Here is a 14,731-nt window from a genome sequence, read left to right on the forward strand (position 1 = left end):
AGAAAGAGGGGGGGAGAGAGAGAGAGAAAGAAAGAATGGGCACGCCAGGGCCTCCAGCCACTACAAACGAACTCCAGACGCGTGCACCCCCTTGTGCATCTGTCTAACGTGGGTCCTGGAGAATCAAGCCTTGAACCGGGGTCCTTAGGCTTCACAGGCAAGCGTTTAACCACTAAGCCATCTCTCCAGGCTGAGAATGGTATTTTTGTTTGTTTTGAGTCAGGATCTTGTGCACCCCAAGGTGGCCTCAAAGTCACTATGTAGCTGAGGATGACCTTTTGATACTGCTGCCTCCACCTTCCCAGTGCTCAGGATTACAGACGTACCTGATTTTGTGCAGTGGTCAGACCCAGGGTTTCGTGCCTACTGGGCAAGCACTCTATCACCTGTTCCCTTTGAGAGTGCTTTAAGTGGAACCATAAAATACCTATACATAAGGTTTTTAAAATTGTCATTCAGCACAACACCTTTGAGATCTATCCAAATTGTTCGGTATATTGTATAGTTCATTCCTTATTATTGCCATGTACTTACATAGCTATACCACCATTTGTTTAAATATTCACCTGAGTTGTTTGCAGTATTTTTAATATTACAGATAAACCTGTTATAAACACTTATGTGTAGGATTTTATGGGAAGTTCATTTTGTAGGATAAATATTAAATAATACAATTCTTTACCTAGATTTGTGCCTGCCTGGTTTGTCAGCTATTGAAAGAGGGGTCTATTTATAGCTGGGGGAACAGTTCTGTAGTAGAGCCTGTGTTGAGTATGTGCAAGGCCTTGGGTTCCTCAGTACCAAAGGGGAAGATCGTGAAGAGAAGATAGTGCATTTTTGTGTTTCTTTTCTTTCAAGTTTTTTTTTTTCTTTTTTTTCTTTTTGAGGTAGGGTCTCACACTAGCTCAGGCTGACCTGGAATTCAGTACGTAGTCTCAAGGTGGCCTTGAACTCGTGGTGATCCTCCTACCTCTGCCTCCGGAGTGCTGGGATTAAAGGCATGCACCGCTACACCTGGCTTTCTTTCAAGTTTTTTTTTTTTTTTTCTCTGTAAGTGTTTAGAACAATTTTATTTGGCACATGTGTAGCTTGTATTACTACCTTTTCTTGATGAATTGTTCAATTCTGTGTTTCATCTTGCTTAGCTTTTAAAAATCTGAACACATCTTATTAGGATTTTAGCTATACTTAATTTGCATTAGTTACTGATTGTTTTAAGGAGTATACTGTTCATTTGCACCTTTAAATTTATCAGAATCTATCTTAATTAGTGTTAGTTAACTTTTGTTTTTCAGAATATTTTATTTATTTGCAAGGAGATTGAGAGAGAGAGAGAGAGAGAGAGAGAGAGAGAGAGAGAGAGAGAGAGAATGGGTGTGCCAGGGCCTCTATCTAGCTAATGAAGACAAACTCCAGATATATGCATCACTTTGTGCATCTGCCTTTTTGTGGGTAATGGGGACTCAAACCCAGGTTGTTAGACATTGCAAGCAAGTGCCTTAGCCGCTGAGCCATCTCTTCAGCCCCTAACTTAAAATTATTATTTTTTTTGTTTTATTTTGAGGTATTTGTGCATGCACTCTAGGGTCTCACTCTAGCCCATGCTGACCTGTAATCCAGTCTGTATTCCCAGGTTGGCCTCATACTCACAGCAATCTTCTTACCTCTGCCTCCCAAAGGCTGGGATTAAAGGCATGCACCACACCAGGCTTTTTGTTGTTTTCTTTTTTGGTTTTTCGAGGTAAGGTCTCAGTCTAGTTCAGGTTGACCTGGAATTCATTATGTAGTCTCAGGGTGGCCTCGAACTCTCTGTGATCCTCCTACCTCTGTCTCCCGAGTGCTGGGATTAAAGGCGTGAACCACCATGCCCAGCTTATATTTTATTTTTTGAGCCAGGGTTTTATGTAGTTCATGCTTGCTTCAAACTCATGGTTATCCTCCTACATTAGCCTCTTGGGCGCTGGAATTAAAGGCATGGACTACCTTGCCTGGCTCCTGATCTTAACCTTGAGGTCAGCCTGGGATATATGAGAAGACTGTTCTATGGGAGAGTTGAGGACATTGAAAACTGAGGAGGGAAGAGGGACTGAACAAACCTTTGCAAAGGAGGAAACCAGTGCCTAGATACACTATGCAAGGAGCTCTAACCACCCTGGAAACAATACCCTCTTAGTTTGTGCAGTGTTATATGGGAGCTCTTGGGTAAAAGATGGCTAGAAAAATTTCAAAGACAAATAATAGAGAAATCTCAAAAAGATGATTGGGGGACTGGAGAGATGAATTAGTGATTAAGGCACTTGCCTGCAAAGCCAGGGGACCAGGGTTCGATTCCCTAAGACCCATGAGTTAGTATTCTAATATCTAAATCAGAGAGTGAGACCAAGCTTCAGAAAACAAAACACATATGTCAATCTAAAATGTGGACGCTGTCCAACATAATGTTGATTACAAGTTTATGTTGGGTGGAATCCTAAATTGTGAAATATTTAAAACTTACCAAAAAAACTATGCCCAGAGTCTCTCTGGTGTTCATTTCGTGAAAAAGACATTGCAAATATTGGAACAAAATAATGTTATCAAACCAGGCCCATTTTGCTCTCACTTAGTGTGCCAGTCACTCAGGTGATGAGTTTTGCCAAAGAGAGTTTATTCATGGGGTGGTGTCATCAAATCTTCCTCTGAGGATCGGGGTTGGGGTATTTTATGTGACCAAGTGGCAGAGTGGTCTGAGGTACAGAGAAGGTGATTTCGTGTTTGTGGCTATGTCGTCTGTGCTCCTTCAGAACCCCCATTTCCACTCTTACCCTGCTGTGTGAACCGTTCCGTGTGCGCTTTGACACTTGTGCAAATTCTTCTTTTTGTACTTTGCTCTGGGAGTTGACAGTCACTTTTCAGAGGCTTCCCAAAAAAGGTTTAAGTAGCAGTTATCCATAGTGGTGGAACTGAGCATTAACAACCTTGCCTGCCTAACAGCCTTGTAGTAAAAAGATTGGAAAAATAAAACAGACACCAGTGTGACAGTTTGTTTGTGTTCGTATGTTCTTGGTTATAAGTATAAAAATACCGGCGTCCACCAGGTGTGGTGGCACACAGCCCAGGCAGTTTAGCAAGACCTCTGAAAGTATATTTGAAAAAAAGCAGCTGAGAATGTAGCTCACTGGTAGAATATTTGCCTAGCATATGTAAGGCCCTGGGTTCAATCTCAGTACTATAAAAACCAAACAAACCCAACCAAACCAAATAACTCCCTTGAACCTCCTGTGCAATAGACTCAGCATAAAAATGAAATAAACAAAATTGCTGACCTGTGGAACTGATGAGTCTAGAGGATATGCTGACTTCAGTTCAAATTTAACTCCTTGTTTCAACAGAGTTATTTTATTACCTGGTTTCTTGCAGTTTTTCCACTCTGCTTTCTGAAGTGTTCTATTTATTCCCAAAGAGCCATATTGGGTTCTTAGGGCTGCCTCCGGAGAGAGGAAGATGTTTTGTATCTGAGCATTCCTACAGGAAGTGTTCCTTTGCTTCATTCTGATCTACTTAGGTTACATGTCACTTATGAACTAATCACGAGAGAAATGCAGTGTGCTGTGTGGTGTAGGCTTTGACGTGCTCTACAGTCAGCCAGGTGGACTTGTACTCTCCAGGAATGAGAGTGGATCAGTTCTGCACAAATATTTTAAGTGAGAAAATTTGAGGTGAAAGGAGGAGGAAGCAAGGAATAAACAGTAAGTTTATAATTATGATTTATTATGAAATGACTTAAAACGATCTTAACTAAATTATGGTATTATTTGGTATCAACAAACCAAACTTCATTTACTTAATTTTATTAACAATAAATAATGCAAGATTAAGTCACCAAGTAATTTTTTTTCCCCAATCACTTTTTGGGGGTAGAGGCAAAATTTTGAAGCAAGGTCTTACTTTGTAGCCCAGCCTGGCCTTAACCAAGCTTCTTGACTCTCTAGTACTGGAATTAGAGGCATAAGCCTTCTAATTACCATCTTTTTGACTTGTGTGTTTGTGTGGGTTCATATGTGTGGGCACATGAGTGTGCATGTGGAAGCCAGAGATCGAAGTTGAGTGATTTCCTTTATCACTCTCTTTATATGTATTTTTTTTGGAGACAGAACTCAAGAATTCAGCTAGGCAAGCTATCCAACAAGCTCCAAGACTGATTCTTTCTCTTCCTTCCCAGTGTTGGAATCACAGGTGTAAGCATGCCATCATGCCTGGCATTTTACTTGGGTGCTGGGGATCTGAGCTCAGCTCCTCATGCTTTGAAGCAAGCACGGTGCTGAGCAATAGTCCCTACCCTCCATCATCTTTTTTTTTTTTCGAGGTAGGGTCTTGCTCTAGCCCAGGCTGACCTGGAATTCACTATGTAGTCTCACGGTGGCCTCAAACTCAGTGATCCTCCTTCCTCTGCCTTTTGAGTGCTGAGATTAAAGACGTGTACCACCACTCCTGGCATCATTAAAAAATATATTATTGCTGGGCATGATGGCTCACGCCTTTAATCCCAGCACTCGGGAGGCAGAGGTAGGAGGATTGCCGTGAGTTTGAGGCCACCCTGAGACTACATAGTGAATTCCAAGTCAGCCTGGGTTAGAGTGAGACTCTACCTCGAAAAGCCACAAGAATATCTATATGTATATTATTTGTGGTTGTGGGTGCACATGTGCCATGCTGCATGTGTGGAGCTCAGTGTACTGCAGTATTCTTCCAATGTCTTTGAGACAAGATTTCTTGCCACTGCAAAATGCCAGTTGTAGACGGCTTCATATTGCTGGGATGAACATCCCAACCAGACACGAGTTTTGGCTTTATTTCACAAGTACAGATCCCAGGGTACTTAGATCGTGGGGGAAGAAGCCACTTTCATACATCCAAGCTGAGCAAAGCATCCAAGCAAAAACCCAACACCAGCAACACGGACCCTGCTGGAGCTCAGACTGCTCTGTGTCCTTTGTGCTGGAAACCAGATCTGGCCTCAGAAACACCTTAGGGCAGGACCCCAGGATTTACCCCCAGTGATGCGTCCTCCAGGCAGGCGGCTCGAGCCCCAATTTAAAAGCTTTAACGAAGCACCTGGGCTTGAACGTCTTCTTTCTACATCAGGTTCTTGAGTAGGTGGGCTTATAGGTGTGTGCCACAGGGGCAGATGCATTATAACTTCTTTATCTTAGAGACAGGGTCTCATGTAACCCAGGTTAGTCTTCATTTCTGTATGTAGATGAGGATGGCCTTGAATTCCTAATCTAATGCCTCCATCTTGTGATCCCCATGTCCAGTTTAGGTACATCTGCTTAAACAAGCCGCTTCCTGAACCAACTCAGGCATGCACTATTTGAATCTAATATTTTATTTATTTTATTGTTTTAAGACAGGGTCTCATGTGGCCTAAACTGGTCTCAAGTCATTATGCAGCCAAGCGCTGACTTGAACTCTCGATCCTACCACCGTCACCTCCCTCGTGCCAGGATTAGAGGCGTGTGCCACCACGCTCACAGTAGCTCCTAGAATCAGGCCTTACTAAAACTTCAAATGGGGCCTAATAAACCGTTTGGCAGCAAGAGATGTTCAAAGTGTTGATTTTTGAAAGTGAGGTGTCATAGTTTATATTCTTTCTTTATTTACGAGAGATTAAAGAGGAGAGAGAGAGGGAGAGAGAGAGGGAGAGAGAATGGGCACACCAGGGCCTCCAGCCACTGCACACGATTTCCAGATGCATGTGCCACCTGGTGCATCTGTCTTTATGTGGGTACTGGGGCATTGAACCTGGGTCTTTTGGCTTTGCCTGCAAGTATCTTAGTCCCTAAGCCATCTCTCCAGCCCTGCTTTCTTGTTTTATAAAAATTATTCTTGTTTATTCCCAAGTGTAAGTGTGTGTGCTTGTGTTATGGGTATATCAGGGCTTTCTTGCCACTGCAAATGAATGCCAGATGTATCATCACTTTGTATATCTGGCTTTACCTGGGTACTGGGGAATCAGACCTGGGCCAGCAAGCTTTGCAATGAAGCACCTTTAGCTACTGAACCATTTTCTTTCTTTCTTTTTTTTTTTTTTTTTTGGTTTATTTTTATTTATTTATTTGAGAGCGACAGAAAGAGAAAGAGGCAGGAAGAGAGACAGAACGGGCGTGCCAGGGCTTCCAGCCACTGCAGCCGAATTGCAGATGTGTACGCCCCCTTGTGCATCTGGCTAACGTGGGTCTTGGGGAATCGAGCCTCGAACCAGGGACCTTAGGCTTCACAGGCAAGCGCTTAACCGCTAAGCCATCTCTCCAGCCCCTCCCTCCCTCCCTCCCTCTCTCTCTCTCTCTTTCTTTCTTTCTCAAGGTAGTGTCTCACTCTAGCCCAGGCTGACCTGGAATTCCCTGTGGAGTCTCAGGGTGGCCTCAAATTCATGGCTATCTTCCTATCTCTGCCTCACAAATGCTGGGATTAAAGGCGTGCATTGCCACTCCCCACTATCTTTTTTTTTTTTAATTTGTAAATTCTAGGGGTTCTTATTGTATGAATAATGATCAGTAAAACAAATCAGGTAGAGTGGTCAAGTTTAATGTTACTTGTTTATTGATATCTTCTAAACATTGAAGCATTTTCTTCTTAGGATATTAGACTTTTGTTTTGGTCACAAAAATACAAATTAAGTGTGACACTTTCCCCATTCAGCTTTATCTACATAGAAAAGGGGCAAATGTCTCTTTATTGCGTATTGAGTTATAATTGTTCCGTCTTTGGTGTTAATTGCATGCCTATTATCCCAGTACTGAGGAAGTCATGGCAGGAGGATTGCTACAAATTCCAGGTTTAGCATGGGCTGTGTAGTGAGTAAAAGGATAGCCAGGGTTTCATAGCAAGACATTTTTTAAAATTAATAAGATGTCGGGGAGGGTGTGATTAATGTTGCAGAATCATAGACAATAATTGTAAGCTATACTTCATTCTCTTAAACCCAGTGGCACTGGTAGTCTCTAAGTGGTAAAGATAGTAAGTGGAGTAGTTTGGAGGCATATGGATCTTCAGCAGTGCAGACAAGTGGGAAGTTAAACAGAGACAAATCTTATTAATAAACCAGATGAATGTTTCCCATTGAGACTGACTTAATTATGGCTACTGGCCCATATCTTGTTGCTAGTTGGGCTTCTGTTTATGGTATCACTTGTGATGGAGTTTTTTCTTTTCCTTGGAGTAAAGACGTACTATGATCTGTTTTGGAAAACAGACTTCTTCAAAGTCTTTTAAATATAATTGCAAATTGCATTAGCTCTGAGCCATTGTGCAGGCCCCTTTACAATCATTCATAGTTGTCCAGGTAGAATTTGTTTTCACCCTAATAGGACTTCCTGTATGTTCCCTTGTAATGTTTGGTAGTTGATTCTTTTACGAGCTAGGGAGTTGAAGATGAACTGTGTTTATTAAGCATAGAACTTTGTTGTAATAGGCCTTTTGAAGAATTAAAATTAAGCCAGTACTGGGAGCAGACCCTTACTAATCTCATTACTTAAAGGTAGAGGCAGAAGAATCGGGAATTGAAGGTTATCCTTAAATACATAGTGAGTTTGAGGCCATCCTGGTCTATGTGAGACCCTGCCTCAAAACAAAGCAAAAACAAAAGCAACACACACAAACACCAAACCTCCAAACAGCCCACATCCAGAACAGACACAGAGCATTCAAAATAGCTTCAGTCATTAATGTTGAGTATTCTGACAAAATAATATGATCTAGTTTCTTCTTTTGTTACATTTGATTACTTTTTTGTAAAAAAAAAAATATATATATATATATAGTTTGTTTGTTTGTTTTAGTTTTTTTTTTTAAATTATTTATTTATTTATTTGAGAGCGACAGACACAGAGAGAAAGACAGATAGAGGGAGAGAGAGAGAATGGGCACGCCAGGGCTTCCAGCCTCTGCAAACGAACTCCAGACGTGTGCGCCCCCTTGTGCATCTGGCCGACGTGGGACCTGGGGAACCGAGCCTCGAACCGGGGTCCTTAGGCTTCACAGGCAAGCGCTTAACTGCTAAGCCATCTCTCCAGCCCAAGTTTTAGTTTTTTTTGAGGTGAGCTCTCACTCTAGCCCAGGCTGATCTGAATGGAATGCACTGTATACTCTCAGGTGGCCTCGAACTCATGGTGATCCTTAGACCTCCTGCTTCTGGTTGAAAAACAAAATAAACAAACAAAAAAATGATCTTTGCCAGGTGTGATGGGACACACCTTTAATCCCAGCACTTGAGAGGCAGAGGTAGGAGGATCTATGAGGTCAAGGCCAGCCTGAGACTACATAGTGAATTCCAGGTCAGCCTGGGCTAGTGAGACGCTACCTCGAAACCACCCCTCCCCCAATTGTTTTTCTTAAATGGCTTGGAACTAACTCTAAACTATTGTCTTACATATACTTGACAAATCAAAGGTTTAATGAAGCTGTTTATAATAAATAAACTAACATATTAGGTTTATCTTCAAGATGAGATGATGATATTTTCCATCTGTGTACATTTTACAGTTTAGTTTTAGAAGTATGTCTAATTTTTGTTTTGTTTTGTTTTTAGTGAGAATGTCCTCTTTGGGATGGGAAATCCTCTTCTTGACATCTCTGCTGTCGTCGACAAGGATTTCCTTGATAAGTAAGTACTGAGTTCTTCAGATATCCAGTGTGAACTGATAAAACTGTGAAATTGACTTTATCATTTACTGCTTTCAATTGGAGGAAAACTCAGGCAACTGAAATTTGTTAATAGCAAGTCTGCTGTTGTTTATTCAGTCATTAATAGTTTCTCCCAAGGAAACATTTTTTGTTCATTCCCATTCCTATTTCACTTAAAATTTATTATTTACCTGGGTGTGGTTCCTCATGCCTGCAATAGTGCTCAAGAGAAGAGGCAGGAGGATTATTGCAAGTGTGAGCCTACCTTGTTCTATGTAGCATATTCCAGGCCAGCCAGCATATTACGGGAGACGGTCTCAAGAAAAAACTATTTATTACTTGGAAGGAAGGATATATAATCCTATTAATTACTAAATTTAAAAAAAACACTGTTAGTGAAGTACACCTATAATGGAACCACAACCTAGGTGGGAAAGAATATACAGGATATTATGTTCACTAATCTGTTTCCCTCTTGATAATTCTCAGTGTTGTTAACCTAGCTGAGAAATCATTAGCTGTGTAAGATCATTGGCTACATGGAAAAATTCCGTAAAAAAGAATTGGTGATGAGAAAGCAAGACTCCCCACATTTATTCTTTTTTTTTTTTTTTTTTTTTTTTTGGTTTTTCGAGGTAAGGTTTCACTCTAGCCCAGGCTGACCTGGAATTCACTATGGAGTCTCAGAGTGGCCTCGAACTCACGGCGATCCTCCTACCTCTGCCTCCCAAGTGCTAGGATTAAAGGTGTGAGCCACCACGCCTGGCTCCCACATTTATTCTTGTATTGCAAATTCTGTGTCTAGAAACAACCACAATTTTCTTCTTTTGGAGTCAAATTTATATAATCTAAAATGAATTATTTTTAAAGTATAGTATTCAGTGATTGCCAGTGCTGTATAGTACAGTCGAGGACATTTTCATCTTCTTAATGGAAACCCCATGTATGCTCAGTGGTCATTCACTGTTCCTTCCTCTGGACCAATCTTCTGGGAGTCACCAGAATGTTCTTTGTTTCTGTGCATTTGCTTACTCTAGGCATTCATACGTTTGGAATTGTGTATGATGTTTTGTGTTTATGTTGGTTTATTTCCCTTAACATAACTCATTCAGGATTCATCTTTGTTGCAGCATGCAACAGATCTTCATTCCTGTGCATGGCATAACAACATTCTGTTATATGTATGCCATGTTTTGTTTGAATGTTCATTGCTTGATGGACACTTGGATTGACTGGATCTTGGTCTAGTATTATGAGTAATAGTGCTCATGAACATTCATGCATAAGCTTTTATATGGCAGTATGCTTTCAGTTCCCTTGGCTGGAATCCTCAGAGTAGTGGAATTGTTGAGTCATGTTGTAATCTTGTGTTTTTTTTCCAAAAAATTTTTTTTTATTAGCAACTTCCATGATTATAAAAAAAAATCCCATGGTAATATCCTCCCTCCCCCCACTTTCCCCTTTGAAACTCCATTCTCCCCATCTTAGTCAGTCTCTCTTTTATTTTGAGGTCATGATCTTTCCCTCCTATTATTATGGTCTTGTGTAGGTAGTGTCAGGCACTGTTAGGTCATGGATATCCAGGCCATTTTGTGTCTGGAGGGAGCATGTTATAAGGGTATTAACCTTTTTGGAAGTTCGACCCAAACTGTTTTCCACAGCCTCTGTACCTTTTTACATTCATATCAGCAGTGCATGAGGATCCCGATATTTCCACATCCTTGCCGAAACTTGTTGTTTTTGGAATTATAGCCGTTGTAGTGGATATGAGACAATATCTCATTGTGGTTTTGATTTGCATTTCTAATGACTAATAATGTTGGCATCTTTTCTTGTGCTTCTCAGACATTTGTATATATTTGGGAAAATGCCTGTTTTTCTTTGCCTATTTTAAGTGCTTTATTGTTTTGTGTTTTGGTTGCAATGGCTCTTTTAGTATTTGAAGTACTAGAGTCTAAACTTTTACATGATTGGCATTTCTTCCATTCTTTGGGTTATTTTCTTGTTTTTGTTTTTCAGTGTTGGCAGTTGAACCCCAAACTTCATGCATGATAGACGAGGGCGCTGCCATTAACCTTCATCCCTTCTCTCAGTTTCTGGGTAGTGTGCTTTGATGTAGAGAAGTTTCACATTTTTATGAAGTCTAGTTTGTTTTTCTTTCTCTCTTTTTTTTATGCTTTTAGTATCAGATCTAAGAAGCTAGTGCTAAATTTAAGGCTCTATTCCTTTTCTCTCTCTCTCTCTCTCTCTTTTTTTTTTTTTTCGATCTCACTCTAGCTCAGGATGGCCTCAAAATCACAGTGATCCTCCTACCTCTGCCTCCCGAGTGCTGGAATTAAAGGCGTGCGTCACCACGCCTGGCTCCTTTAATCATTTTTTTAACTTTTTCATTTATTTATTTATGAGAGAGAAGGAGGAGAGAATGAATGAGAATGGGTATGCCAGGGCCTCCAGCTGCTGCAAATGAACTCCAGATGCATGCACCACTGTTCATCTGGCTTTACATGGGTACATGGGGACTCAAACCCAGGCTGTTAAGCTTTGTATGTGGAAATTAAATTGTCCCAATGCCATTTTGTTTTGTTTGCTTGCTTGCATGTGTACGTGCATGCAGGTCAGAAGACAGTCTTGAAGTGTCTGTTCTTTCTCTACCTTCTTTGAGGTAAGGTCTCTTGCTGCTGTAAAAGACCCCAGGCTAGCTGGCCCTTCAGCTTCAGATTCCTGGTTCGAAACCTTCCATTATGATAGGAATGTTGGGATCATAGATGCATATGCCACTTGGTATCTGGCTTAAAGTAAATGCTATATAATTGAACCTAGTGTGGCAGGCTGTGCAAACAAGCATCTTTAACTACTGAGCCATTTTTCCAGACATGTGCTCCCCACCCCCAAACAAGTTCTCATGTTGCCCAGGCTGTCCTCGAACTTGCTATATAGCAGAGAATAATCTTGAATTCCTGATCTTTTTGTGTGCTGGGATAATAGTCATGTGCCACAGTGTCTGGCAGCCCATCACTGTTTGTTGAAGAGGCTGTTCTTTCCTCCATTGGATGGTTTGAACTTCATATAAAAACTAACTCAAGGGGCTGAAGAGATGGCCTAGCAGTTAAGGCACTTGCCTGTGAAGCCTAAGGACCCAGATTTGATTCCTCAGTACCCACGTAAGCCAGATGCACAAGATGGCACATGCATTTGGAGTTCATTTACAGTGGCTGGAGGCCCTGGCATGCCCATTCTCTCTATCTGCACCTTCCTCTCTCTCTTTCTTTTTCTCTCTCTCCAATAAATAAAAATAATTATTAAAAAAAAGTAATTCAAGGGGTTGGAGAGATGAATGAGTGGCTAAGGGGTTTTCTTGTAATGTTTAACTACCTGAGTTCGATCACCTAATACCCACTCAATGTACAGTGGTGCATGCACCCGGAGTTTGCTTGCAGCAGCTGGAGGCCCTGATGCACCCGTTCTCTCTGTCACTTTTCTCTCTTTCTCTGGATTCTCAGTTCTATTACATTGATCAAATGCTCTACTTTTATTCCAGTGTCACACTATTAGATTTCTTTAGCTCTCTGAAATCGAAGTATGACGGACCCCTCTAACTTTTTTGTTTGTGTAGATTTTTTCCTCTCTATTCAAAAAAGGCATTGCATTTAGGTTGGAATTGCATTGAATCTGGAATTCAATTTTGGAAGATACATCTTTGGTTCTTAGGTAAACATAAATTAAAAGTGCTGTGAAACACCATTACATCTCTGGTAGAATCGCTAAAATTATAGACTTCACGGACAGGCCAGGTGTATGCCTGTCATTGTAGCCATTGAGAGGCCAAGGCAGGAGGACTGCTGTGAGTTTAAGGTCAGCCAGGACTGCATAACATTAACCTGTCTGCAATTTATCAAAGGGCTGGAGAGATGGCTTAGTGGTTCAGCACTTGCTTGTGAAGGCTAGGGACCCTGGTTTGAGACTCGATTTCTCAGTACCCGCATAAACTAGATGCACAAGGTAGCGCATGCATCTGGAGTTCGTTTGCAATTGCTGGAGGCCCTGGTGCGCCTATTCTGTCTCTTTCTCTCTCTCTCTCTCTCTCTCTCTGTCTTTTACTCTCTCTGTCACTCTCAAATAAATAAATAAATAAAACAATTAAAAATATACTTAAAAAGTCAGGAGTGGTGATTTGCACTTGTAATCCCAGTATTCATAAGGATAGGACAAGAGGATTGCAGCAAGTTTAAGGCCAACTTGGGCAACATAGAAAGACCCTGCCTCATAAAACCAAGTCAAAAACAGAAAAAGAATGAAAGAAGGCTGGCTGGCTGGCTTTGGATACATCTCATTGGTAGAGTACTTGCCTGTCATGCCTGAAGACCTGAGTTTACCATGCACTACTGAAATCAGACATATCAAACATTGGCCAGAAAGTGGAGAACAAAAACATTTTGTTCATAGAAATGGGAGGTAGAGTACTCAACTTGAAAAAAGTTAAATATAAATCCACTCTGATCCCAAGAAAAGTGAAATCATGTATTTGTTTTTCTTCACCAGTGTTTATGGTAACCTTTTTTTTTTTTCCATTGGCTAAAATTTGAAAGTGACCTGAATGTCTTATCAGCAGGTAAATTCTTGAGTAGAGTGTTAACTCATGTACTAGAATAATGGCTCTAAAAAAGGAGTATTGATTACATGGAATTCAGGGTAATTATGTTGATTGAAAGAAGCCAGACAGAAAAGAACATATTATTCCACTTATATGAAATTGTAAAAACTTCAATATAATCTTTACATTCAGAAAGTAGCCAGTGACTCAGACCTGTAAGCTTAGCACTCAGAAGGATCAGAAATTCAAAGCCACCCTCAGCTGCATATTGAGTTTGAGGCCAACCTGGCCTACATAAGAATGTGTCTTAAGGTCTGAAGAGATGGCTGAGCAGTTTAAGACACTTGCTGGCAAAGCCAAAGGTCCCAGGGTCAATTCCCCAGTACCTATGTAAAACCAGATGCACAAGGTGGCACATAATGTCTGGAGTTTGTAATATCTGACGTATCCATTATTTCTCTCAAATAAATAAATAGCTTTTTTAAAAAAATATGGGGCTGGAAGGATGGCCTAACTGTTAAGGCGCTTGCCTGCAAAGCCAAAGGACCTAGGTTTGTTTCCCCAGGACCCACGTAAGCCAGGTGGACAAGGTGGCGCATGCATCTGGAATCTTTTTTTAGTGGCTGGGTGCCCTGGCATGCCCATGTTTTTTCTCTCTCTCTCTTTCTCGAATAAATAAATATTTTTTTTAAAAAAAGAATGTGCTTCAAGAATGGGGAAAAAAAACACAAGTAGATTAATAGTTACATGTGAGTAGGCCAGGGTGCAGTGAGGAGTGGAGGGAGGAAGGATAAAGGGACAGTATGGAGTTTATCATTATCTTGATTATATGTTGATTTCATGGGTCTCTACATGTATTTTAAAATTATGAAGTTCATTAGATGTTAGTTACACATAGGAAAGTTGTAATAAACAAAGCAAAATGAAATCAAGGGTTTAAAGTTAAGTCCTTAGTGTGAGGTGTTTTAATCTATGCAGTTGAAATAATTCATAGCTATAATAATAATTAAAAACACTAGGACTAGGTTGTAGCTCAGTGCCACGGTGCTTGCCCAGCATGTTGTGAGGTCTAGCTTATCTCAACCATAGCATATACACATACAAAATCAGGTGACATATAAAATGCAAAGATAAAGGTCAGATTTTAAATTTTATGACATACTAAACTCACCAGTGATACTGTTCTGGTAAGTGTGCCTCCACACATACCTTAGGCATTTGTTTCCTAGAGTGTATGTTTATGTTGATGAGATTATACTAGTGTACACTTAGACAATTTGCCCCCCATACCATGTGTTAGATCTGTTTTGAAAACTTAACACAAATGTGATTGGAATGATTTTGGCCTGGCAGCTGCATGGTAACATTATTTGTTTTACCAGCAGCTGATCTCAGATGGCCAGCTGAAGTTTTATTTTATCTTGAGCATTTTTTTTTCTTTACCCTTCTTTTTTCTTTTCTTTTCTTTTTTGAGGT

General features: G+C 40.6%; 1 protein-coding gene across 2 annotated transcripts in view; it reads left to right on the forward strand.

The window, feature by feature from the left end:
- Positions 1-14,731, forward strand: part of Adk (adenosine kinase) — a 486,906-nt gene that overhangs the window by 41,732 nt on the left and 430,443 nt on the right. For both annotated transcript variants that reach the window (XM_004657950.3, XM_045137840.1), the window contains exon 2: positions 8,570-8,644. In XM_004657950.3, coding sequence (XP_004658007.1) covers positions 8,570-8,644 — 75 coding nt within the window. The remainder of the gene's footprint in view (positions 1-8,569; positions 8,645-14,731) is intronic.

Source organism: Jaculus jaculus, chromosome 18, assembly GCF_020740685.1.
Source record: "Jaculus jaculus isolate mJacJac1 chromosome 18, mJacJac1.mat.Y.cur, whole genome shotgun sequence".
In the NCBI taxonomy this organism is placed as follows: Eukaryota; Metazoa; Chordata; class Mammalia; order Rodentia; family Dipodidae; genus Jaculus; species Jaculus jaculus.